The following is a 26,296-nucleotide window of genomic DNA, read 5'->3' on the forward strand; positions in this document are numbered from 1 at the left end:
CAAAAGACAGCTTACCCATCTCTAGTGATCAGCCACTGCAGTGCACAGCTGATGAGATGTGTTGGGTTTTGCCTGGCAAGTTCTCTTTCATATGTAGAATGTCCACCTTCATAAAAAACCTCTGAATTTGTTTTAAAACAGTCATGAAGGTTAAAACTTTGCAAGCCAAGTGAGGGCACCATGTCTACTGCAAGGCCAGTTTCTCTAGATCAGCACATTGGGATGTATGTCAGTGGTATGGCTGATCTGTTCCAGATTATAGGCTCACCTTTAAAGTGGTTATCCAAGGCAAAATTATGGATGGCTTATTTTTTAAAAATGACTAAAACCCAGAGATACACCATTCCACTGACATGGAAGATTCCAAGTGCCACTGGGGGAGCCGCCTTACATTTTAGAAGTTTAAGAACATCCATGTTGTTCGGGGGGGGGGGGGGCCCCCCTAAAATGGAGAAAAAAACAACAAAACCCCCCCTAAAAGATGGCACCCCACCCCTTTTTAAAAACCCCCAAAAAAAAAAAAAAAAAAAGAAGAACTCCAACAATCTCCAAGGCAGCATGTTCCACTGCTGAACAGTTCTTACTGTCAGGAAGTTCTTCCTAATGTTGAAGTGGGATCTCTGTTCCTGTAGATTGTATCCATTGCTCTGTGTTCTAGTCTCTGGAGCAGCAGAAAACAAGCTTGCTCCATCCTCTACATGACATCCCTTCAAATATTTAAATAGGGCTATCATAACACCTCTTAACTGTCTCTTCTCCAGGTTAATCATGCCCAGCTCCCTAAGCTGCTCCTCAGAGGACATAGTTTCCAGACCTTAAGGGAAATACAGACCACCCCTTTACTGGCTGGATCAATGCTGTGGCAACTGAATACTGCAGCACCGATCTGGCCTCCATAGTGCACAAAAAGGAGCCAGAAAAAACTGTTCCTTTTTGTGCCCTCTAAGGGGCGTCATAGCTGCCACCACATGGCATGATGATGCCCCCTTGGTGCTGTGCCATTTGGATGCAGTGCCAAAAGTGCATCATCATGGTGTGCGCCATGTGGACTAGCGTGCACCAAAATGGCACATTGGTGGTAGCGTTAGGACATTGAATGTGGGGACGCTCAGCCATGACTCCACCCACAGGCCGGCCTTTTTTTGCCAGTCTGCCTGAGTGTTTCCATAAGTCAAAAACAACTTGAAGGCATGAAAAATAACAAATGCACACACACACACACACACACACACAGACTGTGTGCTTTAGGAACACAGACTTTGCCTTCTCTAGGCACATAGATTATCACTGACTTTACATTTCTAATAAGTCATCAAAGCTGTTATATCATATTGTAAACAATCTTATATCCAAGGTAACAAAAGCATGCAGAGTGGAAATATTTTATGGAGCATAGCATTATAGGTCATTTTTTAATTCTTAAAAAACTTTTCTTTTCAGTGATGGGAGGGGGACCTTAGAGATACAATGGTAAGAATCCTATTACTGTACTGTGCTAGTGGCTACACTTTTCCCAGAGTCACACAGTAGTAATCAAGGAAGGCTACCTCCAAGGCACTGCCTGCATGGGCCAACTACAACAGCCTCCCCCATTCCCTCAGCGTGGAGACCAGATGACATGTGGTCCAAAGCCCAATTCTGGTGCAAGCAGACCACACAATACCCAGCCCATTCAGCACCAGAAACATGTTTTACCCTGGATTTTAAACACCAGTTTCTCCAGATCTTCTGGAAGTTCTGGAGCCCTCAATTCTGAATCTGGGTGGCATTTTGAAATGTGTCCCACTGAGCCACCTGGCACATCCGCCACTGTCACCAATCACTTGCTCTGAGATCAGAACAAGGTGCCCATCCATATGATGGTTGATGGGCACCTTCTTCTGACATGAGAACAAACCAATCAGTGGCAGAGGCGGACATGTTGGGTAGCTCAGCAGTATGTACATGTGGTCAGCTGCCCAGCTTCAGAACAGAGGGCTTTGCAACAGAGGAAGGCTGGGACAACTCCAGAGGCAGGATATTATTCAGCACCCTGAAAGGGGAATGATTTATTTCAAGGGAATTCTGGACAGAGAAATAGTGGTTGTCACATAGGAAAATGCTGGCCACATAGGAAAAAAAATATTGGTTGCTGTTACAGCCATCACTGTAGCTGGCAGAGAAATAGCATGTTTGGTATCCCCTGCCACACACCCTCTAGATGACAGGTTTTAAACCTGATGATGATGATGATGATGATGATGATGATGATTTTTTGAAAAAGAAACCACTGCTTGCTATGATAAACACATACACACATACATTGCAGAATCACTGCAAAAAGATTCACTGCAATGCCCAAATCCTCAAAACAACACTCTTGAGTTCACCCATTAAAAATGGGAGAAGATATTGTTTGGAATCATTGGTTTACTTCACTGGCTACTGGTAATTTCTGTGTCAGTAAGCCAGTGCATCTGTATTGGGTTTTAGTCCACTGTTTAAATATGCCTATGATAAATTCGGCATCTTCAATTATTCTTTTAAAGTTTGGACTGAAACCCAGAGCAGATGCATTGCCCAATTGACAGGAATGCCATCAGCCACTACTGTTTCAGCCCTAGTAAAAGCCCATGTTTTTTCATTAATGTAGGAGAATTGTTTTGATGTCTGAGGGAGCTTTCTTTACTTTTACTTTTCTTTCCCTTTTTCTTTTATTTCTCTCTTTCTTTTGGCTAACTGCAATAGGTTTAATTCAGACATATTGCTTACATGTAATCATTTTTGCATGCAGATAATTTCTCATTACACACAATTGAAGGTGTGGGGAAAACAAGGTAGAAGGAGGCTTTTTTCTCCTACTTCCTGATATTATAATCTCTTCATTATATACCAGTAATTTTAAGTGACACAGGATCGATGTAAAGAATGTAAATACACATTTTATTATTTCCACCTATAAAGTTAATATAAAAGTGTGATTGAAGTTCATTCTGTTGTACAAATCAAAAGCAGAATTTGAATGTTGTCAAAGTCATGTTAGCTGAAATGAGAACAAGGCAGGATGTGTGAAAAAAATATTTGTTCTGATATCTGAAATATAATATCGTTCACTAAGGAGTTAAAGGCCAAACATCAATAAATCTTTTGACAGAATTAAAGAATCTGAGAAAGGTCAATCCTTGGTGTTATCTTGTTTCTTGTACAAATGCAAACATATAAGTAAACTACTGAAGTACCAATATGAATGGGAGCATTTTAAAGGATCTATTGTACTTCATTCCATAATTCTAACATTCAGAGAATTCTAATATTGTAGTGGAGCCAGGGCTTGCAGGGCTGTAGGGCCAGGACTTTTCACTTAGCAGGGATGACAATGATGATGATGCTGACAAAAATGATGACATCGACTAAGGCTTCTCTGTTGCTCTTCAAGCTGAGCAGCACGCATCATAGGTGGGAAGGGTGTTTCCACAGAAACAATATGTTCTGTGTGAACTATGTCTCTTGTTGTACGTCAGAGTATTTTGATGTCAGAAACATGCATGCATACGTACGTGCACACAGATATCAGCACAACAGCCTGTATTTCTAAATTCTTTTTGAGGCATGGCTATGGGAATTGTCAAGAGTATTGCATGTCCTTTGAAAAGTACTACTATCTTACTAATATATAGTAAAACAGAATGATCAGTTGAACAATCAGTTGGATAATCTGATCATTACAATCATGTAATTATTTCTACTGACCACATGTAGAATCATAGAATCATAGTATCATAGAATCATGGAATCATAGAGCTGGAAGAGACCACAAGAGCCATCCAGTCCAACCCCCTGCCATGCAGGAAATCCAAATCAAAGCATCCATGGCAGATGGTCATCCAGCCTCTGTTTAAACACTTCCAAGGAGGGAGATTGCACAACATTCTGAGGGAATGTGTTCCACTGTTGAACAGCCCTTACTGTCAGGAAGTTCCTCCTAATGTTGAGGTGGAATCTCTTTTCCTGCAGCTTGCATCCATTGCTCCGGGTCCTTGTCTCTGGAGCAGCAGAAAACAAGCTTGCTCCCTCCTCAATATGACATCCTTTCAAATATTTAAACAGGGCTATCATATCTTAACCTTCTCTTCTCCAGGCTAAACATCCCTAGCTCCTTAAGTCGTTCCTCATAGGACATGGTTTCCAGACCCTTCACCATTTTAGTCATCCTCCTTTGGACACATCCCAGTTTCTCAATGTCCTTTTTAAATTGTGGTGCCCAGAACTGGACACAATATTCCAGGTGGGGCCTGACCAAAGTAGAATATAGTGGCACTATTACTTCTCTTGATCTAGACACTATACTTTTATTGATGCAGCCTAAAAATGCATTGGCCTTTTTAGCTGCCACAACACACTGTTCAGGCATGTTCAACTTGTGGTCTACTTGGACTCCCATATCCCTTTCACATGTTGTCTCATTCATCCAGGTGTCCCCCTTCCTATATCTGTGCATTTCATTTTTCTGCCCTAAGTGCAGTGCCTTACATTTCTCCGTGTTGAATTTCATTTTGTTAGCTTTGGCCTAGCCTTCTAGTCTATTCATGTCATTTTGAATTTTGAGCCTGTCCTCTGGATTATTAGCTATTCCTTCTAATTTGGTGTCATCTGCAAATTTGATAAGGATGCCCCCAGTTCTGTCATCCAAGTCATTGATAACGATGTTGAATAGCACTGGACCCAGGATCGACCCCTGTGGGATCCCACTGGTCACTTCTCTCCGGGATGAAAAGGAGCCATTGTTGAGCACCCTTTGGGTTCGGTCAGTCAGCCAATAACAAATCCATTGTAGCTAATGGATTATTTGGGTAACCCCTCCATCCATTCTTGTACCCTTTCACACTAGACAAATATTGTACTATGATTCCACTTTAACTGCCATGGTTCTATTCCATGGGATCCTAGGACTGGATATTTAGGAAATAGTATTTAGAATTCTTAGCCTTCTCTCAAAGAGCTCTGGTGCCTCACCAAATTACAGATCCCAGTATTCTGTAGGATGGATCCATGGCAATTAAAATGGTGCCAATCTGCATTATTTCTAAAGTGTAGATACACCCTAGGGCTGCTGAGGGCTAATCTACACTGCAGAATGAAGTTTGACACTGCTTTAACTGCCATGGCTCAATGCTATGTAATTCTGGGATTTGTAGTTTTTGTAAGATATTCAGCCTTCTGTCAGAGAGCTCTAGTGCCACAACAAACTACAAATCCCAGAATTACATAGCATTGCACCGTGACAAAGTGGTGTCAAACTGCATTCATTCTGCAGTGTAGATTAGACCTGAATTTTTCAGTGCCATCCACCTGGAAGGCCACACAATTCCTACCCCTGACTTAGAGGAAATCTTTGGGCTCCTTTTGACATTCCTGGTCCACCTGAGGAATTTCAAAAATCTGAAGACAGGATTTCAAAACTATGCAGACCCTCCCAATCCAAGTTCTTATGTTTTCCCCAGAAACTATGGAATTTTCACCAAAGGAAGAATGGTGCCTTCAAATCTATCTTGAGGCAAAATTTCACAAGCAATTCCACCCAGGGGCTTACACTGCCATTGGAAAGTTCTTCAGTAGGCAAGCCATTCGGAGGTGAGAAGAGAGGCAGAATGATGGAAGAACGATATATTTATCCATATTTTGAACATGTTCAGAAATCTCATTTCCTGTGAAGATCAGAATAATAATAATAATAATAATAATAATAATAATACTTTTATTTTTATCCTGCTTTTCTGTGACGAAACAATCAAAGTGGCTCAGAACACGTTAAAATATCCACATTCAATATGTCTCAAATTCCCCCTTAAAACAGGATTAAACATGATACAATTAAAATTGGAGATTAAAATATCTGTTAATAATACAATAAAAATATAACAAGGACAGAGTGGTCGGCTAATACATGATGTGATATGCAGACTGTAGTTCTGAATGATTCTGAGCATTCTCAGAATAATCATTTCTATTTCAACATTCAGGCAGGAAAGCTAGATGTCTGACTGGTTATTAATGGAAGATCTCATTCCTGCTATTCCCTTCTCACTTTCATGAGGAAATCGTTATTTCCCCTCTCCCTTCTCTGTTGCTAACTGGGTGACCTGGGACAAGGCACATGTTCTCAACCTCAAGAGAAGAAAATGGCAAACTATCCTCTGAACAAATCTTGCCAAAAATACTACATGATAGGTTTGTCTTATGGATCCCATAAGTCAGAAATGATTTGAAGGCACATAACATAAACATACACACAAGAAATAGAGAGGAATTAACAGAGATTGTCTCTGGTGATCAGACCATTTTGGGTTCTGTTGATGCTTCAATCAGTCATGACTGGAATCAAATATCCATGAAGAGGGAATACTCAAGCTTCAAAATAATTAACTAAGTCCTGGTATAGACAGGCCAAAAGTAGTGTGGCTGTGCTGATACTAGGGTTCGGGAGCGTGCAGCAACCACACACACCCAAACCCTAGGATGGACGGGCACCACCATGACTGCATGGTCCACCCACACGAGGCGCACATCCAGGATGCAAATGCTGCACAGCATCCATATGTCACTGTGCTGCGCTTGTGTCACTGATGTATCACAGTGCGCTAATGGAGCACTCATGGTGTTGGGCACACACTCCTAAAAGAACCCAGTTTTTCTGGGGGTTTTTAGGTGCAGAGGGATACCGCACGGTTTGGTTGCTGCAGCGTCCCTCGGGAGCAGAAAGGGGTGGCTGCAGACCACCCTTTCAGGGCAGTCTGTACAGGCCCTAAATATTAGTCTGTTCACCTTCTTCAAATGTTCAACAATGATTTAAATATTTGTTATTTTGACTCTTAAAAGCAAACTATGCTCTTTGAATACAGTAATAGTTAATGTATGTTGTCACTTCAGTTCATTACAGACCATTTCAACAATTTCCAGTTCTTTATGTTTTGCCATTTAATTTGTATTTTTAAAAAAGTCTTAACATTTTAACAAGTTACAGTACTTTAACAGTTTGATATTAATGCATTAACACTAACCGTGTTTCTAAGCTCTGTGAAGGGAATCATATTTTCAAGTCCATCTTTCAAATTCTCACCTTTTCCTGTTGTTTACTGCATTGTGTCATCCTCACCTATCAGTCTGAATTCTTCCAAACTTAAATATGTCATGGCAAATTGCAGACAATTTATTCAATAGATGACAGTTGCAGATTATTTTCAGCATTTATAGTTGAGGCTTTCTTTGAATTACAGGAATGATCAATATGGTTAAAACCATGATGATTACATTTCCTGCTTGTCTTTGGAAATGAATAACTAAATGGACTGAAAGAAAGACAGGTGTCATAACAAATTTAGATATTTACTAGGCCTTAAAAAAACTTAATCATATTTCAATGTATATTTAAAATTAAAAATGTGATAAGTACAGAGAAAATGATTACCTCTTGCTATGGTACTTTTTGTTTTAAAATCCTGAAAGTATTATTGAGTATTCAATTATTCTGTGACATTTTGTAGGATCTTATATTTCCAGCATAGAAGATCTGTTATTGCTGTTGTTGTTGTTTAAAAAATAGCTCTCCATGACTACTCTTCTTGTTACTCTCCATGAGCTGAATAATGACTATCTATCTAGTTCAGGGTGTCTCCACTTCTTGAGGAATTTCTGGGTTCCTAGAGTACCATCTGCACTGTAGAAATAATGCAGTTTTGTCACCACTTTAACTGCCATGGCCCTATCCTACAGAATCCTGGAATTTTTAGTTTTGTGAGCCACAAGCACTCTTTGGGAGAGAAGGCTAAAGACCTTCTAAAAGTTCCAGGATTTGGTAGGATGAATCTACAGCACTTAAAGTGGTGTCAAACTGCATTATTTCTACCTTGTAGATACATCCTTGGGCCTTAACCACATGGGCTAAAATTCTCATTCTCCCCACTCCATTCTGGCATTGTCTTGTTTGGGTGATGCACATCCCAAACTAGAACTCAGTCAATTGGGGGTTGCTTGGAAAATTTGAATCATAGAATCGTAGATTCCTAGAGCTGGAAGAGACCACAAGGGCCATCCAGTCCAACCCCTACCATGCAGGAACTCACAATCAAAGTATCCCTGACAGATGGCCATCCAGCCTCTGCTTAAAGACCTCCAGGGAAGGAGTCTCCACTACACTCCAAGAAAGTGTGTTCCACTGTTGAACAGCCCTTACTGTCAGGAAGTTCCTCCTAATGTTGAGGTGTAATCTCTTTTCCTGCAGTTTGCATCCATTGTTCCAGGTCCTGTTCTCTGGAGCAGCAGAAAACAAGTTAGCTTCCTCCTCAATATGACATCCTTTCAAGTATTTAAACAGGACTATCATATCACCTCTTGACCTTCCCTTCTCCAGGTTAAACATCCCCAGCTCCCTAAGTTGTTCCTCATAGGACATAGTTTTAGTCGATCTCCTTTGGACACGCTCCAGTTTCTCAATGTCCTTTTTGAATTGTGGTGCCCAGAACGGGACACAGTATTCCAGGTGGGGTCTGACCAAAGCAGAATATAGTGGCACTATTACTTCCCTTGATCTTGACACTATACTTTTATTGGTGCAGCCTAAAATTGCATTGGCCTTTTTAGCTGCCGCATCACACTGTTAACTTAGGTTCAACTTGTGGTCTACTTGGAGTCCCAGATCCCTTTCACGCATAATCTCATTCAGCCAGCTGTCACCCATCCTATATCTGTGCATTTCATTTTTCCACCCTAAGTGCAGTACCTTACATTTCTCCCTGTTGACATTCATTTTGGTAGCTTTGGCCCAGCTTCCTAGTTTATTGAGGTCATTTTGAATTTTGATCCTATCGTCTTAATTTGGTGTCATCTGCAAATCTGATAAGTATGCCCCTAATTCTGTCATCCAAATCATTGATAAAGTTGTTGAATAACACTGGCCCCAGGACAGAGCCCTGTGGGAACAATGAAAACACATTGTTCTTGGATAATTCTCTCCAAAGGCCTATATTGGACACACTGGTCACTTCTCTCCAGGATGAAAAGGTGCCACTGCTGAGCACCCTTTGGGTTCGGCCAGTCAACCAATTACAAATCCATGTAACAGTTACCTTGTCTAACCCACATCTTATAAGCTTGTTTGCAAGAATGTCATGGGAAACCTTGTCAAAGGCCTTACTGAAATCAAGATATACTATATCCACAGCATTCCTTTCATCTACCAAGCTGGTAATTTTATCAAAAAAGATATCAGATTTGTCTGGCATGACTTGTTTCTCTGAAATCCGTGTTGACTTTTTGTGATTATGGCATTGCCATCTAGATATTTACAGACTCTCTGTTTAATGATCTGCTCTAGAATCTTTCCTGGTATTGATGTCAGACTAACTGGACGATAATTGTTGGGATCCTTTTTTACCCCCTTTTGGAAGAGGGGGACAATGTTTGCCCTCCTCCAGTCTGCTGGGACTTCTCCTGTTCTCCAGGATTTCTGAAAGATTATTGCCAATGGTTCCGATATTACATTTGCCAGTTCTTTAGTCTCCCTCCTTGGACGTCTTTAAACAGAGGCTGGATGCTTTCACTGTCAGAGATGCTTTCACTGAGAGTTCCTGCATGGCAAGGGGTTGGACTGGATGGTCCTTCTGGTTTCTTCCAACTCTATGATTGTATGATTCTATGAATACTCTTGAGTGTAGTTCACATGGTCCTGGAGATTTATACTCATTTAGATTAACAAGATATTCCCGTTCTGAAATCTGGGCTTTTGGAAGTATGAGAAATGCTGAGAGAGCCACAAATATCTCCTTGGAACAATATGAGGCCCACAGCCTACACAATTCTCCCCCCTATTCTGGAATGTTGTATGTTGCATCGACAGCTCTTTAGGGTTAGAAGGCCAATGAGGAAGGAATAGCTGTCTCTTGCATGCACAAAATATAATACGAACAGCAGATTTAGTCTCAGAAGACGGAGGAGTGAAGATAGCAGGAAGGAACATCAACAATCTAAGAGATTCATATGACACCATATTACTCACAGAAAACATCATAGACTTGGAACAACTACTGTACTAAGGAAAGTTAAAGAAAAAAGTGCAAAGGCAAGCTTACTGCTGAACATAAAGAAAACAAAAATAATGACAATGGAGGAACTCTTTATATTTATTTATTTCATTTCATCTACACAAATTCAACCTAGATGATGAGGAAATCAAAATAGTTAAAGAAAGAACTGTATAAGATCCTAAAGTGTAAAGACAGATAACTGACCACTAAAGTTAGAATCATCCAAGCCATTGTATTACCCACCACCATTTACAGGTGTGAGAGATGGACAATGAAGAAAGCAGACAATAATGCCAGGAAAGGTGGAGGGTAGTAGAAAGACAGGAAGACTGCATGCCAGATTGATAGACACAATCAGGAAAAGTCTGCATCTGCAAGACCTGAACCAGTTGAGGGTAGGTGGTCTTGGAGAAGACTCATCCACAGTGTTGCCATGAGTTTAGGTTGACTCAAGGGCAGAAAACTACAGTGCCACCTTGCCAAACATCTTTTTCTTTCATAAGGTCAATCCTGGAGTCCACTTCTCCTTTAGCAAAGTGCAGTACAGGAAGGGTTTTATTTTCAATTTTATTAATGCTTCTGTTTTTTCCAATCGCCATTTCCATCTTCAGGGTTGTCATCCAGGGTGAATGCTACTGCTAACTACTGAATAGTCTGTCCTTGCTTCTCTTCTAGATTCATTGTAGAACAGGTTAGCGATTCTCAATGAAATTATTCTCCAAAGGTAAAAGAGTTAGCATTTTCATTGTCCATTACTAAATTGCCTTTGTATCCTGAAAAACAAGCCAAATTCTGTCTATGTCCAGTCAGAATTAGAATGACTGCTGAAAGCTCCACCATTACTATTGTATATGAAATCTGTGAGATGAAAAGGATCTCCTGTATTTCCACAAGATATCAGGAATTTCATGATACCTGAGCATTTTTCAGAATGATGCAATACTTCTTTAGCTGGATTTTCACTGCTGGTTGTAAAACTAGGTGCAATCTCTGTGGAATGTTAATCTTGGTTCTTTCTTGTGGTACTATAATTTTTTTCTCCTGGTTTCCAAAAAGGAAAATGTCCAGCTACACATATCACATTATTACAGTTTATTCTTAAAACTAATGGAAATGTTCATCTCAGATGTCATAATCTGTAAAATCTGCTAAGGCTACTTTTCAGAGACAAACTGAGAAAATGGATTTGCCTTGTCTGCAACACAAATCTTACATCTCAACAAAACTGACAGCCCCACCCCCCGGTTGTCTCCTCATCCTCCACAGCTGCTGCCTATGTGAGATACTTCATATCAAATAAATTATGGACTAAAAAGCTATGCCAATATCTGTAGCAGAATTTGGCCTTGACCTATTGACAGCTGCTGATAATTAGTGACAACAGAAGCACTTGATCTTAATCAAACTAGGAACCTGGCAAAGCCACTCAGGTCACCATTTCAGTCTGTGTTTATAAGGTGCTAGAAGCTGATATAAAGAGTGGAAGAATATAAAGGACAGATGTAAAATAGGAAAGTGGATATATGTTCCATGGAAATTTCTACCACAACCAGCCATGTTACAAAGCCACATCATGAAATAGAACAAAACTTGTGAAGCAAGGCTCATGCAAGAAGTTGCCCCACACCCAACCAACATCAGTAGCAGCCACCAACACAGATGTGTGAGGAACCTGCTGTGGTTGCCTGTTTTTTCCCCAAGTACAAGTCTGTCCAGGGAGCTGTGTGCATTCTGAACTTTTAAAATGTATGCATTATTAGGCAAGTGCAAATACATCCCTCCTAAAATACATGTACATTTGAAATATGTACATGGAAAAATGTGTAAATTTCAAAAATCTGCTTATACACACTTTAGTCAGTGGAGAAAAGCATTTCTGCAATGTGCACACATGCACACAAAACATATTTCGTGTGCAAAAACATGTACACATGTGCACACGTGTGTGTGTGTGTGTGTATTGGGGGGGGGGACAAAATTAAGAAGGAACAGGTTCAACTACATTTTTATCATGATGGAACCAGGAACAGACTGGGCAAGTAAGTAGAAAAAGTCATGATGTCCACAAATGTGAGTTTTCTACATGTACAAACTAGAAGAGGTTGAGAAAATTATTATGTGTAGGCAGACATACACAGAGCTGTAGCTTCAGCCTCTTTTCTGTATGTATTGGTAGGGTTTCCATCTTCCTTTTTTTCTAGCAAGAGCCATCTGACAAGCAGAAATACAGGAGGAGCATTTCCTTATGGAAATAAAATAATGAGGAAAGTTCTACTTGTTAAATTTCTTCTGCTTGCTGTGCAGTTGGTTAAGGGAGATGAATGAGTTCAGTAAGAAAAATATTGGAATACCATAATATAAAGGGTACCAAAGAATGGCAAATAAATCGAGAACACCTCTGTTAAGACACAAAGATCTGGGAAGTCACAAAAGGAAGTCTGACATCTGGGCCAGCATTTTGTTTCTTAAATTGTCTGTTCACTGTAGAGACTTTTAAAGGATTATCGAACACAAAAGCAAGCTGAGATCAATCTTGAACACTAGTTTTTAAAATAACAAAGCTTGAAAGTCTATTGAGAACATTTAAGCAATATTCTTTTCCAAGGGTATCTGTAGGATGCAAAAGAAACAAACTAGACTTCTATTAAATTCTTGTGAGTTTAGATTTTATTAAAGCTGTAAGCAATTTTACAATGAGATAAGTCTATAGGAGAACAAGCTCTATCCAAGCCTGTGAATTGACAAAACATGGGTATCACATAAATCACAAAGAATTCAGAGAAGGAATCTTTTCCATTTTCTTGGAATTTTGGAAATATAGAAGTCATGAAATTCAATAAATTCAGTAACAAATCTTTCAGTGCTTGCTAAAAAAAAACATGCATGATTTTCTCACCATATAAGCTGATATTGTTTTTAATTAGCCCTTGCTGGTGTCATTCACTTAGCTTGATTTCTTGCCTTCTTGACTTGATTGTCAACATTCACCCGCCATCCATCCACTTGACTTACCATTTCATTTAGTCTATTGCTGAAGAGGTTTATATCACCATAATTTAGTTGTTTTCTCAGCAGATGTGGCACTTTATTGCCCATGTTCTAGAGTAGTGGTTCCCAACCTTTTGTCCTACATTTGTTTTGGACTTCAGCTCCCAGAAGCCCCAGCCAACTTGATCAACAGTCAGGAATAATGGGAGCTAAAACCCAAAACATATGGAAGACCAAAGATTGGGAATCTCTGTTTTAGTAAGAGACATCCATGCAGGAGGAGTTTCCACCTATGGAAACCTATTCCAGACTTTAGCTAAATCCTGTTGTTAGTCTAGGCTAATGTATACGATCTACCTAAATACTGATTCATCATTCAACAAGTGGTTGAATGGTTCTACTCTAGTTGGTATAATTAACAGGTCACAGGAGAGAGCTTTCTTGGTGGCTTTCACCCTTGGCAATGCCCTTCTGTGTGAGGCTAGACTGGCCCACTCCCTGCCCTCTTTTCACCAGCAGGCAAAGACCTTTTTGTTAAGCACAGGGGCTTCTTATTGGGGGGGGGGGGGTTTATTTTTTAAAACTTTTAGTGCTTTTAAAATAGTTTTATGCTGTTTTAATGTGGTGATTTTAATTGTTTATAAATTTTTAGTGTGATTTTTAATTGATTCCTTTTGTGAGTGATATACACAGAACTGAAAAATGGGGTTGCATACACAGGACAAAGTCAATCAGTATAGATATAAACATTTACCTCTTTCAAATCCAGATGGGTTGTTTTGCCAGCTGCCCAATATAATGGGGGGTATACCATTTTGACTTAATTTGGCAGGTCTCAACTCCACGGAGGAAACCAAGTCAGTTAAGCACTAATTGCTTTCAGTCTATACAACCATTTCCTTGTCAGCAGAAGGGGAGAGTTTGGAGTACACTTTCCAGTTTGCAATTTAGAATAAAGCTTGGCTTTTCCCAAGATGGACAAAGGGTCAAGGCCACCATCAGCCCTAGCTTATCCAATATGCTTTCTTAACAATTTGTGCAGACTCTGGCAACAGATAGCTCTCCTGTCTTATGCATCAAAATCTAATATTATATTTATTTATTATTATTAAATAAATATTTTTTGTAACAAAACATTTATTTAGCATAATGTGTAACAACTCCCAAATTGCTCACAAAATCCTGATATTTCAATTTTTGAACAGCGTTTCATTGGAGTTTTGATAAAGTTAAAGGAATATTAGTAACACGTGTGAGGCTTTTGTCTATTAGGATAGTGTGCAATTATTCTTGGCTTTATTGATTGTGCATCACTTAATATTTAATTTTTAATTTGTCCATGAAATACTTGTGTGTTACAAATGCAAAGACAGTCTCTTTGCTGTGCTAAGTAATGAATTAATTAAATTGTTTGCTTTAAAAAGAAAAAAATATTTTATCTCACTTACCTATTGCTGAGCAGATACATGTATCTGTATCAATAACAAAAACTTCAAGTGCATTCTTGGTGGAAGATTAACAGGAAATCCTCTTTTTTATGTCAATTTAGTAAGGATGTGAAAGTGTTTTCTTTGCCTTTTGAAAAGGATAATCAAGCCAAGATTATTTTATTAATGCCTGAGGAAGCTGTCCTGAATTATTGCAATCATGTCTCACTAATGGGCTCCTGGTAGAACAACTGATTGGTCACTAGGGATGTAAATATTCAATTATTTCCAGTTTTCTCCCCACTGTGGAAAAAAATCTAAGCTGGAATCCTGTTAATGAATTATGTTAGCATACGTCCAATTTACAATATTGTAATGACCGTTGTAGTAATTGCAGAATTTGGAATTCCTTGTCAACCATGAAATGACCCAAATTCTCCCCTAGCCCACCTTTTAAGTGATGCTCCCCCCCCCCCGCTCTGATCCAACACAGCAATTTTCATATCATTGGAAGGGCGGATCAGCAGATACACATGCTGCTATTTTCCTCCAACTGAATGTGCTACAAAGATATCATCTACAGAGACCTCCCAAGGACCTCTGTGAGGTTCCTTCAGATGTCTGTTGCCATGCCTCCAGGTACAGGGGTATAGCTGGACATATCCTCACATTGATCCCACAAACGTACTTTCTGAATAATACAGAAATAGCCATTTTGGGTACCTATGTTACTTAAAAGGTAGTGTAGGAGGGCAGCACCAGGAGACATAGCTACAGAGACATAGCTATGTGTCAGACACACATCCCATAATGAAGGATGCCAGCTGAACATTTCTGTACAGTTCTCACCTAGTATTTGCACATTCTAAAGTATTTCAATAAACCATTCTGTGCAGAAATACTTGTGGGTATTTTGCATGAAAACCATGTTTCCTCATGAAAAAAAATATCACCATGATTTTTGCGCAAAATGCTTTCCAGATAAGACACACATATCACAAAACAAAACAAAACAAAAACAGCCATTTTGCACTTGAAGACTACAGGGCTATTTGGAAACATGTTTTTCCCCCTGTGAAAAGAAACATGGGTTTTGCATAAAACTCATGATTTTTGTGCCAAGGAATCCACATATATTTCTATGCAGAATGATTTCCTAAAACACTTCACGATGTGTGAATACCAGATGAAAACGGCACAGAATTTCACTCAGTTATTCTTCCCAACCACACCTCCCAGGTGAGAAGAAACCCATTGTTTTGGCCAGGAAATTGATAACCGTCAATATTTTTTCCATCCTCATTGGAAACCGTGTGAAGAGAATATTGGACTGGATAAGCCCTTGGTTTCATTCAGTGTAGTACTTCTTCTGGTCTTAATAATGCCTGTGGAAAGAATGCTAGGAGAAATACTAGGATTTTGAAGGGAAATCACACTCATTGAAAGATTATAGGAATTTCTGCCTCAGAGAACACAAGTTGATATCTGTACAAAGGATATAGGACTCTCTGGATTCCTGATTGGCTGGATTTAGACCAAACCTGCTCTCCTGAAGCCCTGTGCTATATGGTTAATAATGTATGCAGGCAAGGACCTGTGGTTATTTCACATTTACCTTATTTACCTCCTCATTGCCTAACCCCATAGCCCTTCTTTTTATTATATTGGAGAGCTTTCTCTATATGTGTCAGCCCATTTACTGTGCAAATGAATTGGCATGCAGCAAGTTGCTAGAGAGCCTGTCCTAGCAGAGGAGACTTTCTACTGCCCATATTATTAGCTTCCATGACTAGAGGGCTAAGGGATGGGCTGTGTCTAGGATGCACACACATAGAGTCGATGCACATAGGCAGGAATACCTTGACATGGGCAACAAGGGCACGTGGAAGGAATTTTCCGGCCAAAATTCTGACTAGGGCAGGCTTATACAATACTCACTTTTCAAATAGGGGATCTAATTTCTTTAAGTTCTACACATTTATGTTATGTATATAGAATCATAGATCCCTAGAGTTGGAAGAAACCATAAGGTTCATGCAGTCTAACCTCCTGCCACACAGAAAGATATAATCAAAACACTCCCAACAGATGGTCATCCAACCTCTGTTTCAAATCCTCCAAAAAATGGAAACTCCACCACTCTCTGAGGCATCACATTTCACTGTTAAACAGTTCCTATCATCAGAAAGTTCTTCCTAATGTTTAGGTGGAATCTGTTTCCTTGTAGATTGAATCCACTGCTCTGTGTCTTAATCTCTGAGGCAGCAGAAAACAAGCTTGCTCCATTCCAGTATTTAAACATGGCTATCATGTCACTTCTTAACCTTATCTTCTCTGAGCTAAACATACCCAGCCCCCTAGCATACTCCTTATGGCTTCCTCCCTTTGCTCCTGTAAGGGCAAGGCCATATACCTCTCTCTCTTGCCTCTTCCCTGCTTTATCCCCATAGGAACCCTGTCAGGTAATAGAAGCTGAGGAAGAGTGAGTTACTGAAGTGAGCTTTATATAAGCCAGTGTGGCATAGTGGTTTGAGAGTCGGACTACAACTCTAGAGACCAGGATTACATTCCCAGCTTGGCTAGGAAACCCATTGGGTGATCTTGGACAAGTTACATGTTCCCAGCCCCAGGGGAAGGCAATGGCAAACCTCCTCTGAACAAATCTTGTCAAGAAAACTCCATGATATGTTCACCTTAGGGTTGCCATACATCAGCACACAACAACAAACAACAGGCACTAGAACATGGATCATCCAACTCCAGGTCTAACACTATAGTCACTACACCACACAAGCTTTTCTTTGTTCTCTCTTTACAGATGCACATTCTAGCAATTATCGTAATTATGGCAAATATATAATCTGCTGCATTAACTGCAAAAAGATTTTTAAAATTGAACTTAAACATCATACATTTATGGTGTTAAGGGAAAAGCTGCTCTATAGTATGTGGAGAAAAATAGCAAAACAAAAAGAGCTCACATTTTTCAAAAATGTCTTAGCATACCATGCATCAGAGTGTAATAGATCATCCATAAAAAAAGACAATTTTAGAGGACCAACCAAGTGTTCATAACATTAATCAGGGATGTCTATTAGGAGGCAACACATGAATGACAGAGGATTTTTACTGCTTTGTTTTTCCTCATCTCTTTTATAAATCATCCCATAAAAGTAGCCTTCTAGTTTTTATTGATCTGAATTCAATCTCAGCTACAATGCATCAAAACACACACACACAAAAAACAGATAACACTAGTACTTCAATCAAAGCTGCTTTCCATTGTTATTCCAAGAAGAGTATGGTTCAGCTCAAAAGCTTGCTATGCTATACTATCCTTTCAGCATTTGGTTTCTTACAGAAAGAACCAATTTGAATTCTGTATATCAAAGAAGTTACATCTAAATATTTTGGATGTAAAGGAGTATTTTTGGATTGACAGACTCATGACCTTAACATCTCATAGTTTCACACTAGAGGATAATGCATAACACCAACATCCACTTAAGAATGTTAGAAATAGAGTGCTCTAAACTTCCACCTTGAATGCAACTTATGTTTGTTTTTAGGAACTGAAGAAGTCAGATACTGAAATGTCTTGCTAATGTATTTATTAAGTTCTGCTTGTTAATTGCTATAATAAATAAGTACTTTTGGTGATCAAATGCATCCTTCTGGGATCCAGAACAAATTTGTTAGATGTGTCTGACTGTGTTAAGTCATGTACATGCATATGCACACACGTACAAATCTGTTCAAGATCCCAAAATGAGCCAGATGATTGCTTAATAGTATATATAAGAATGTCCAGCACCCTGAAAGTTTGGGCTTTTCTGTAATGTTTCATCTGGATTTATAGACTTGGCACACTGGCATCAGCCTAGAGAATGCCATCTCATCTAATCCAACACCTTTGGAATACTCCATCCTCTGCATTGTATAACTTAAATTGATCACATGGCACTTGCAGGAATGGGAATGGAACGGCTTGGAATGAGGGGAGAATGGGTGTTACCACACAGGAGAATGCCACCAATGCCACTGGGAGTCCCCAAGCTGTTCCCCATCCATTCCATGGCAGCTGATTTTGAAGGACGATTTTGAACCATTCTTCAAAATCGGCTGCCAGGAACTGATGGGGAATGGATGGGGAATGGCTTGGGGACTCCTAGTGGCATCGGCAGTGTTCTCTCATGTGGTAACACCTGTCCCCCCCCCCCCGACCCCGTTCCATGTGTTCCGTTCCATTCCATTCCATTCTTGATCATGCAACTTAATTGTCATCTTGGGTACAAGTGAAGGTCAAATCTTCTTATCATACTTTTCAAACATTTCTCTATTTTAGTGTATAGAGCAGGGGCAGGAATCATGGGGCCCTCTAGATGTAGTTGAACTGCAACCCCTCATCCATTGCGTCTGCTGGTGAGAGCTACTAGGTCTTGCATTCCAACAACTTCTGGAGAAGTGCGTGATTCCTACACATCGTGTAGAGATGTAGATAGTAGGCATAATGATGGGAAAGTTAACAACTCCCAGCCTTCATGTGGCATTTCCTCTTTTAAAACTGGAATGGGAGATTTGGGAGGAGAAAAATGCCCCAGACGTGCCCCTTGAATATGCAGATTATGGCTTAAATTCTCTTTTAGTGCTGATTAGAGTAGACCCACTGATTAGATTTAGATTTATCTACAGTTTGACTCACCATTCAACAACTGATTGACTGGATGCAAGCCTATGTATATGGAAATTTAAATGGACAGAAGTACTGAGCTGCATTCCTGAACACACTTAAATACTTTTGATGCTGTTGATAATTACACCACTAAACTATTGACAGAACTGCAAATTCTAATCTGTAATTTCTTCCATATTTTATTGATGTTGCCAGAATATACTGAATCAGTTAATTGGAGTTATTTTTTTCAGGAAATCAACACATTACAGTAGTCCCTTTCCATCTGCAGGGGATCTATTTCAGACCCCTCCACCCGAGACCTCTGTGGATAGCAAAACTGTGGATGCTCAAATCCCATTGTTTGTAGTGGGTGCACGTATGCATATGGCCATGTGCACGTGCACCCATTTAAAAAACCAGGGCTTGCCGTCTGCAGAAGCTCAAATCTGCAGATGGCAAGTCCATGGTTGGCATGGGTGCACTGTATTTATATGTAGATTGGTATTAATCAGTGAATACATGTTATTTCAGGAAACTTGTTTATTATTAAACATTACATGCCAGGTTGAACTTTTTTGTGGAAGCCCCACCTTTTTGGAATGCCCTACCTCAGGATGCACACATGCCTCTACAGGCTTTAAACAGGCCTCCAGAATGGGGCTTTCAAATTAATGAATACACATTTTTTGTGTATGGTCTTTACTGCTAATGCTATTGTTAATGTTTCTGTGGGTTTTTGCTGATGTTAGCCCTATGTTATATTTCCCAATTTAGAATATTACCTTGGAGACCACCTTAAGGGGGCTTTGCCCTGTAAGGGGGATAAAAATACTTCAAATAAACCAAAAAGGTTGGGTCATCTTGTAGAAGTCAGGACCATTCTTCAGTAGTGGGTTGTTATTGTTGTTTACATATTTAACATCTATAGTGTATGGACAGCACTTTAGTTACATTATCTGTGTGTCCTGTATAGCAACCTTATAACCCCTTTACTACAAATAATCAGCTCAGGACAAGCAAACAGTAGCATGTGAAACAATGCTTAATGTGTTCATACCTGGGGTGAAATGTCAACAAGACACGTGGCAATTTAAATTCATAAGCCAAACCCATTTTGACCAATATAATAGGTACATGGCAACAGAAACATAGTTGGGGGAGGTAGCAGGGGTAAGATGGCGATAGTTGCCATGGTCATGGGGATAGTGTAGGAACATATCTATGCTGAGAAGACTGTCCTCCTGGCTTCCAAGCTGCTTGGGATCCAACAGACCATCTTCCTCTGTCAATGGAGACAGCTTTCTCTTCTTTGCCCAGCTGATACTTTGTGTTCCTTCCAACTATTTCTCAGGATGGTTTAATGGAGAATCATGCCAGGGAGAAAAAAATCCCCTCTCAAAGAGGACTCCAGCCTTAGCCTCTGCAGTACTCCAGTAGAGCCTACCACCTTTTATCAGCCAAGGACAAAAAATATCTGAATTAGGAAGCAAGACTGGCCTTTTGTCACACAGTTACCTGTCCATTATGCTCTCACTCTCACTGTCTTTGGTAGGCATATGTATTTGTTTTGGAAAGAATGAAAATTTGAACTGTATGGATCACATTTGGTTCCACTGTCTTTTGTTCCAAAACAGATGCAACAAATAACAATGAGTATGAATACCCCTCCCTGTATCCCATTTGTGCCCATTCATTATCCATTATTTGTGAGTGTGGGCTTCTCATTCCCTGGAGAAAGCAGTGCTGATTTTGGTAGATGAGCCTGGCAGCTACCATTTTATTTTCCTAGAATGGCATTGACTCACTCTGGGATATTCCAGAGAGATATAGCAACCACGATGGTGATACAGAAAGAGAGAAGCAATGTTTTCTTTGTGGGCACTGCCACTTTCTACCAGCCTGTCCTGAAATGATGGGCCATTTGGGAAACTCTGCAAAGATTTAGAATAGATCATTGCTGTTTTGTTGTCACTACCTGAGGCAATTATGGATAGGTGGGCAGGCGGATAGGTAGGTAGGTAGGTGGAGCAAAAGAAGTTCAACTGAAAATTTTCTTATAGATCCCTATTTTCTAGCATAGGCTTGGTAGATCTCATGATATACCCAAAGGAAAGAAACACTGTGAATAGAGTTAGGGGGCAAGGGAATTGTTCAGGACTGAGCATGTTTAAGCTATAGAAGAGAATATTCAAGTGGAGTCATAATATTTTCTTTCAAATATCTTAATGCCTTTCATGCTAGATTTTGAACAGGGTTGTGTTCAGTTGCTCCAGAAGAAAGGACTAAAACTACCTGGTGTAAATTGCATGGAAACAAATTTTCACCCAGCTCAAAGTAGGGGGTCAGTGGGATATGGGGCCAATTTCACAATTTCTTTGGATTCAGCTGTGCACACATGCTGCCACTATATACATCTGAAATTTGGTGGTAGGACAGCAAACACAAGTAAGCAGGAGAGATAACACCTTTTCATTGACTCCCAAAATGGGAAGCATGTTGGGACAAAGTTTCCAGAAACATTATTCACTTCTAAAACAAGGCACATACATCTTGCAGATTTGTTTTCCCACTGCAAACATGGAGGAACTTTCACACTGCTGAAATTCAGAGACACTAGGGATCTCTGATAGCATCCCACTCACCATGCCTGGCTTTGATGAGGAAGCCCTCAGAGATGAGCATTTGGCTCTGTGGAAAACAAAATGAGCTGCTTTGTGTGCCAGCATTATTCTCCCTGAAGGAAAGGTTTTTGCAAGGAGTTATGGCAAGAGACTGGTAGTAGCACTTCCCATCTCAGGCATCAAGATAGCTTCAGCTGCTGCTCTCGGTTGCAAGAATCCATCACAGAGTAAAGGATGTGTGGGACTGGAGGACCTTCAAACTCCCTTTCAGTTGTTAAATTCTGTGATTCTGTATTTTGGTTCTGGATAGTCTGAATACATTTCTTGGGAGAAAGGAGTTGAATATGTTTGACCTCATATTTGTGGTTATTTTGCACTTGATTGTTTATGCATCCTTTTATAATTGGAGATGAGTTCCATTCAAGCCCTAAAGTTGTGCATATAAAGGTTTTTATTTTTCATGTGCCATGCATTGGGCTAATTAGGGGGAAACAATTCTTTAAGCTAATTAGGTATGGTTTTTAAATGTATGTCCTTTATGGGCTAAATATAATTTGGCCCAGCAGAGTCCCACTGCTAATGAAAACAGAAGAGATGTGACTGCCTCTTTTGATCCATCAATGTGTGGGCTTGTGTTGTATCAGTTGGAATAATTCAGTAGACAGACCACCAGGCCAAAATATCTCCATTTTGAAACCTAGCAAATATTTCTGCTATTTTGGAATAATTATCATTCTAAATTACATAGTAAGACATATAAGGAAGAGTAAGAGTTGTGGCTTGGTTTGCCTTGTTTGCAAAAGTGAGGAAGCCCACTGGGTTTTTCAGAACAAAAATCATTGGCAAAGGCAATTTTTGAATAACTGAAAGCCAGTTTAAATTCTTCATTTTTTAAGAAGACCACAGAGCTTTCGCTAGCAGTCTCCATAGATTAAAATAAACACTCCCAAAGCACTTCATCTTATTATTTAACTTGCCAAATATTCAGTTATTTTATGTGGGAACAACTTTTCCAGATTTTCACTAAGTTGTTTATCCGATTTATGTGGTGTTGCAAGCAATCTCTTAGTCACTGCTCCCCCAAAATGAGTGGAAAGCAACACTACAGCATTCTGCATTCCAATCCTGCCAAAAGCCAAGCAACTGTCAAAACAACTAAAGCATTAGCTTAGGCTTTTGTAGCATTTAAAACAAAATTGCTAAATGATAAGCCTCCTTTTTTTCTCACCCTCTCTTGTCTTTTGCTGCTTTACAGGATTTTGGAGATGATGATTCTCTTTACATCACCAAGGTAACAACTATTCATATGGGCAAGTACACGTGTCATGCCTATGGCTATGAAGAACTGTATCAGACCCACATTCTTCAGGTGAATGGTTAGTAAATGGCACATATGACAATTCGCTGAAATGTTCCTGTGAGCATTGATGAATGTTAATATTTTTCTCACAAAAGCAACAAAATAAAGCATAAAATATTACTATCAACAGGGGAGAGATTATCATAGTAAATTGGTCTCATTGCTGAATATACAATACAGGAGTGTAGCTATGTGAAGGGGGCAGGTTGGGAGCATTGCCATCCAAAACAAGAATTCTGACCTACAAATGACATTGTCTTTCAGTCCCCACATTTTTAGCATTGCAGTAACTTAAAGACTTCAGCTGAGCATTTAGAAATGCAGTTTAGGCAGGGCAGGGAAAGTTATCAAGGGATGGTGAACATAGCAAATATAAGACTTCCAGGGGTGTGTGATTTTTACTGTCTCACTTTCTGCAATGCTAGAAATTTCAGGAGTGAAGGGAAATTTCTTTGGGGGGACATAGTTCTTATTTGGAGGAACAATATCCCGATTTTGTCCTCCTCCTAGATAAACCATCGATACAATAAGAATTCTGAAGCCATAAACAAAACCACAGAGGGGTTAAATAGTTCAGCCTTTTTGGTCTACATTGTATTAAATTAAACTAATTTTGTCTATGTTTAGCCAAGATTCATTGATAGGCCCAAGCCTTTTATTAGACAGATTGAGGCAAAATCCTTAGCAATGCTTTTTAACACTAATGCTACTCATAAATCATAATTCCCATATACCACTGAGTGTAATGCTAATAGTTGTGACATAAACAACTAGCCAAATTAAAATTGTACCTTCAAATTACAATATCATAAGCACGATCTAAATGTATTTACATATATATAGTGAAGATTTGGTTAAAATATGTTTTTTTAAAGAAAAATTAAAAATAATAATTTTAAAGAAATTCAAAAAAAAGAATTAAAAATTTTAAAATGTTGGAAATTTGAAATTTTAATATTAAATATTTAGTGGGGGCTCTCTTTTCTCCTCCCACTGAACTTCACCCTACTCCCATCATCTCCTAAAGCATTTTAAAAGGAAGTAGTTGAATGCCACAGCCCATTCTGACAAAAAGTAGATGTTTGAGGAGCAGTGGTGTCACCTTCTTTTAGGGTGTCACCTGGTATGGTCCACACACCCTGCACACCCCTAATGACTCCACTGCACAGTACATAAGGCTCCTTTTCCATGCACATTCCATGCCTCATGAATAGTGGGCAGAGTTGGAGAAGTGCCTGGCTACGTCCCTCTAGCCAGATGTTTAGATCTCTACTCTGGCAGATCTCAGTGCTGAGGTAATCATTTTGCATCTGGCTACAGGTATGCAGCTGCAGGTTTCTGCAATCTTGCCCACTCCCCAAGAGGCACATTATGGCTTGGGGGGGCGGTCTTCAGAGGCTGCATGAAAAATCAAGGAGTAAATATAGCTCAGACTCATGCAGAATTAATATGCTATGCTCAGCCACACCTGACTGCAGCCTCCTACTAAATTCACCCACTTTGAACTTTTACAAGGGAAAGTGGGGTATACATCTATTAAATAAAAACAAATAGAAAAAAATGGTTGGTTTATATACATGGATTTTTTGTATAGGCAACATTTTGTCCATTAGCTCAAGCAGCAACATTACTCAAGCTAACGTAAGTCCTATAAATTTCAGTGGGTTTAATATCAGCATGACTGAGTCTAGAAGACACCACTCAATGAATAAACCTTTTTCAGTTCAATTTTCAGTTGTTAATAACTATACATGTTTGCTGTTTTTCTTGGCCACTTGCAATTTGTGACAATGGTGGCTCCTTACACTTCTTAGGCTCCATCTACACTGCATAATTAATGCAATTTGACACCACTTTAACTGCCATGGCTCAATGCTATGGAATCCTAGGCTTTGTAGTTTTGTTAGATATTTAGCTTTTTCCGTCAGAGAGCTCTGATGCCACATTAAACTACAAGTCCCTGGATTCCATAGGCTACAGCCATTGTAATTAAAGTGATGTCAAATTGCATTAGTTCTGCAGTGTGGCAGCAGTCTTGGTCTACTCCACTTTCCATGCAGAAGATCACTTGTGTCACTCATGTAATTCCCACCAGAACCAACACCAGAGGCCTACAGTGACACTCTTCAATCTATCTCCACTACTAAAAAGATTGTGATTGAAATGGTTTTCTTTGAATTCTTGACTGACTCTTTATTGCTGCTCACTTGGCCTTTGCTGTCCATTTGCACTCTGATAAATAGCAGAAGGCTTTTGTTTTGATTGAAGAGGAGAGAGAATGACACCTGGTGGCTGAGCTGTATCTGAGCTGATCCAGTATGTTGCTGCTTTAAAGCAGGAAAAGTAAGCAACATAGACATGGGAAAGGCCATGGGTTGGAAAATGGAGCAGACAGGGTGAGAGTAGGACATGCCCTGTGTATTTCCTACTGTCTCTAGCTGTAGATGTACTCTTATATGTGTTGCTTGAGGCAGAAAGATGGAGGAGATGGAGAATGGCAGTATGTTGTATAGAAGAGAGAATGTGTGTTTTCTATGAAATGGGTATTCCGTCGGCAACTGACTTCAAATGAGTGGTTTTGTACAATCGACCCTCCATATCACAGATTTTTTATCCATGGATTCAACCATCCGTGGCTTGAAAATATTCATTCATATATATTTTTTATATAAGGGACACCATTTTACTTCCATTGTATGTAATGGGACTTGAACACCATGGATGTTGTTATCCATGCAGAGTCCTGGAATCAAATCTGAGTGGATACCAAGAACCCACTGTATATTGTTGCTGAGACCCATCTGCATGTTATAATAAGGTTCTGGTCAAATTGCTCATCTTTCAGACACAACATTTGTGTTCTGTGAAAAGAGTATTCTGTGACTGGCCACATCCACCAGGGCAGCTGTGCTGTGAGAGGGAAGCTGTCATATCAGCCATTTAGTAGCAATTGCCAAAGCATCCCTGAAAATTCCAAATATGCTCAGGGGCTCCAGAAAGGTTGGAAATACCAAGGAAGTGCCAAGACCACTTAAAGAGGACAGAGAGTACTGAAATAATTTTAGAACATCTGGTTTTTTTTTCTTGTCACTTAACAAATGTACTTCTTGGGCAGTTGAGAAGATTCACAAGGGCGGGATACAAACCGCCATATAGTAAGTATAGGA

The 26,296-nt window shown here is 39.6% G+C and overlaps 1 protein-coding gene across 3 annotated transcripts in view; it reads left to right on the forward strand.

Moving 5' to 3' along the window:
• The window catches only part of FSTL4 (follistatin like 4), a 615,437-nt gene that overhangs the window by 543,020 nt on the left and 46,121 nt on the right, over window positions 1–26,296 (forward strand). For all 3 annotated transcript variants that reach the window (XM_042455922.1, XM_042455924.1, XM_042455923.1), the window contains exon 8: window positions 23,025–23,145. In XM_042455922.1, the coding sequence (XP_042311856.1) occupies window positions 23,025–23,145 (121 nt within the window). The remainder of the gene's footprint in view (window positions 1–23,024; window positions 23,146–26,296) is intronic.

This window comes from Sceloporus undulatus, chromosome 2 (genome assembly GCF_019175285.1).
Source record: "Sceloporus undulatus isolate JIND9_A2432 ecotype Alabama chromosome 2, SceUnd_v1.1, whole genome shotgun sequence".
Taxonomy (NCBI): Eukaryota; Metazoa; Chordata; class Lepidosauria; order Squamata; family Phrynosomatidae; genus Sceloporus; species Sceloporus undulatus.